This window comes from Gouania willdenowi, chromosome 24 (assembly GCF_900634775.1).
Source record: "Gouania willdenowi chromosome 24, fGouWil2.1, whole genome shotgun sequence".
NCBI lineage: Eukaryota > Metazoa > Chordata > Actinopteri > Blenniiformes > Gobiesocidae > Gouania > Gouania willdenowi.
Genome location: NC_041066.1, coordinates 24,926,256 through 24,927,812, shown reverse-complemented (window position 1 = coordinate 24,927,812; position 1,557 = coordinate 24,926,256). Strand labels below are relative to the sequence as shown.

At 31.3% G+C, this 1,557-nt stretch overlaps 1 protein-coding gene across 3 annotated transcripts in view; it reads right to left on the bottom strand.

Annotated features, from left to right (window-relative positions):
* Window positions 1-1,134, bottom strand: part of ankef1a (ankyrin repeat and EF-hand domain containing 1a) — a 15,591-nt gene extending 14,457 nt beyond the window's left edge. The window contains exons 1-3 of one of the 3 annotated variants that reach the window (XM_028439498.1): window positions 1,026-1,128; window positions 911-975; window positions 1-70 (exon numbers count right to left, since the gene is read on the bottom strand). The exon at window positions 1-70 is cut by the window's left edge and continues 128 nt beyond it. In XM_028439498.1, coding sequence (XP_028295299.1) covers window positions 1-62 — 62 coding nt within the window. In that variant the 5' untranslated portion in view covers window positions 63-70; window positions 911-975; window positions 1,026-1,128. Of the gene's footprint in view, window positions 71-910 lie in introns of all 3 variants that reach the window. The other 2 variants (XM_028439499.1, XM_028439497.1) reach the window with 2 other exon arrangements.
* Window positions 1,135-1,557: the final 423 nt, after the last annotated feature.

The following is a 1,557-nucleotide window of genomic DNA, read 5'->3' as shown; positions in this document are numbered from 1 at the left end:
TACTGCAGGAGCCGGTAGATCTGTAGGACCTCCAGACGGCCGTGGGCCTGTGTGCAGCTCATTGTTCTCACTGAGAACAGGAAGATCTATGATAACTATCTATAGATCTACAGTGGAATTTACAGGCTGCTAATGCTAACATGTACTCTGTGTATACGATCATCTTAATGTAGTCTACAAGTAAACATGCTTTCTTACTACTTACACATTGAAATTTTAAAAATCTGGGCACTACGAGATTACATTTTCGAGAGAAAAAGTTGTAATTTTATGAAAATAAAGTTGTATTTTAACTTAAATCGTAATTTAATGAGATTAAAGTCATAATATTTTGAGATTAAAATTGGAAAGTCAGAAAAACACACAAAAATGATTTTAAAAATGACTCAAAACCCAAAATTCTTCCCAATTTTTTGTTTTTTTGAAAACTACAATAAAGAATTAAAAAAAAAAAAACACCCTAAAGGACAACAAAACCACAAAACATTATTTGAAAACAACACAAGATGACAGGAAAACACACAAAATCTAACAAAATGATGGGAAAAAAATCCACAAAAATGATTCGAAAAACACACAAATTGACTCCAAATTCACAAAACTATAACAAAAAAACACAGAATTGACTCAAAAATACAAAAATACAACATAACTACAAAACTAATTCATAAACTCATTTGAAAACACACAAAATGACTCCAAAATCATGGAAAAATACACAAAACTACATGAAAATGATTAAAAAGAAAACTAAAGAACACTAGAAGAAAATATTTGAAAACAACATAAAATGACAGAAAATCACACAAAATGATGGAATAATACACAGATATAATTCCAAAAAACTCAAAGAACAACAAAACTACAAACAAAATGATTGAAAAACTACAGCAAAAACGAACAATGATACCTGTTAGTTAGAGCTCCTGGTGTGTAGAGTGGTTTCTCTGGTAATCTATACTGGTCTATACTGATCTATATTAATCTATACTGATCTATATTAACCTATACTGGTCTATATTAACCTATACTGGTCTATATTAACCTATACTGGTCTATATTAATCTATACTGGTCTATATTAATCTATACTGGTCTATACTGATCTATACTGGTCTATACTGATCTATACTGGTCTATATTAATCTATACTGGTATTTATTAATCTATATTAATCTATACTGGTCTATACTGGTCCGTATCTCTGGTCCTAAAGCCTTAAAGCTCTTCTCAACTGCAGAGAAACAAAATCATCTCCACGGCAACCAAATGCCTGCACGTGGGAGGAAGCGGTGTCCGCCCCGGGATGCTTTCAAGGACAGGCTCAGGAAATTGGAAATTTTAAAATCACAGCTACAAAACCAGCGCAATAACATGCAAAGATTTTGATCTTTTGAAAAACGATCAAATTAACAAACAAACAAATAAATGCTGTATTTTTTTTTAAAGAAAAGTATTTTTTATAACCATTTTGCACTACCACATATAACTGATACTGTATACAGTATGTAACATACAGGCAATATTAAGCAATAAGTGACTGATATCAGTCCCTACG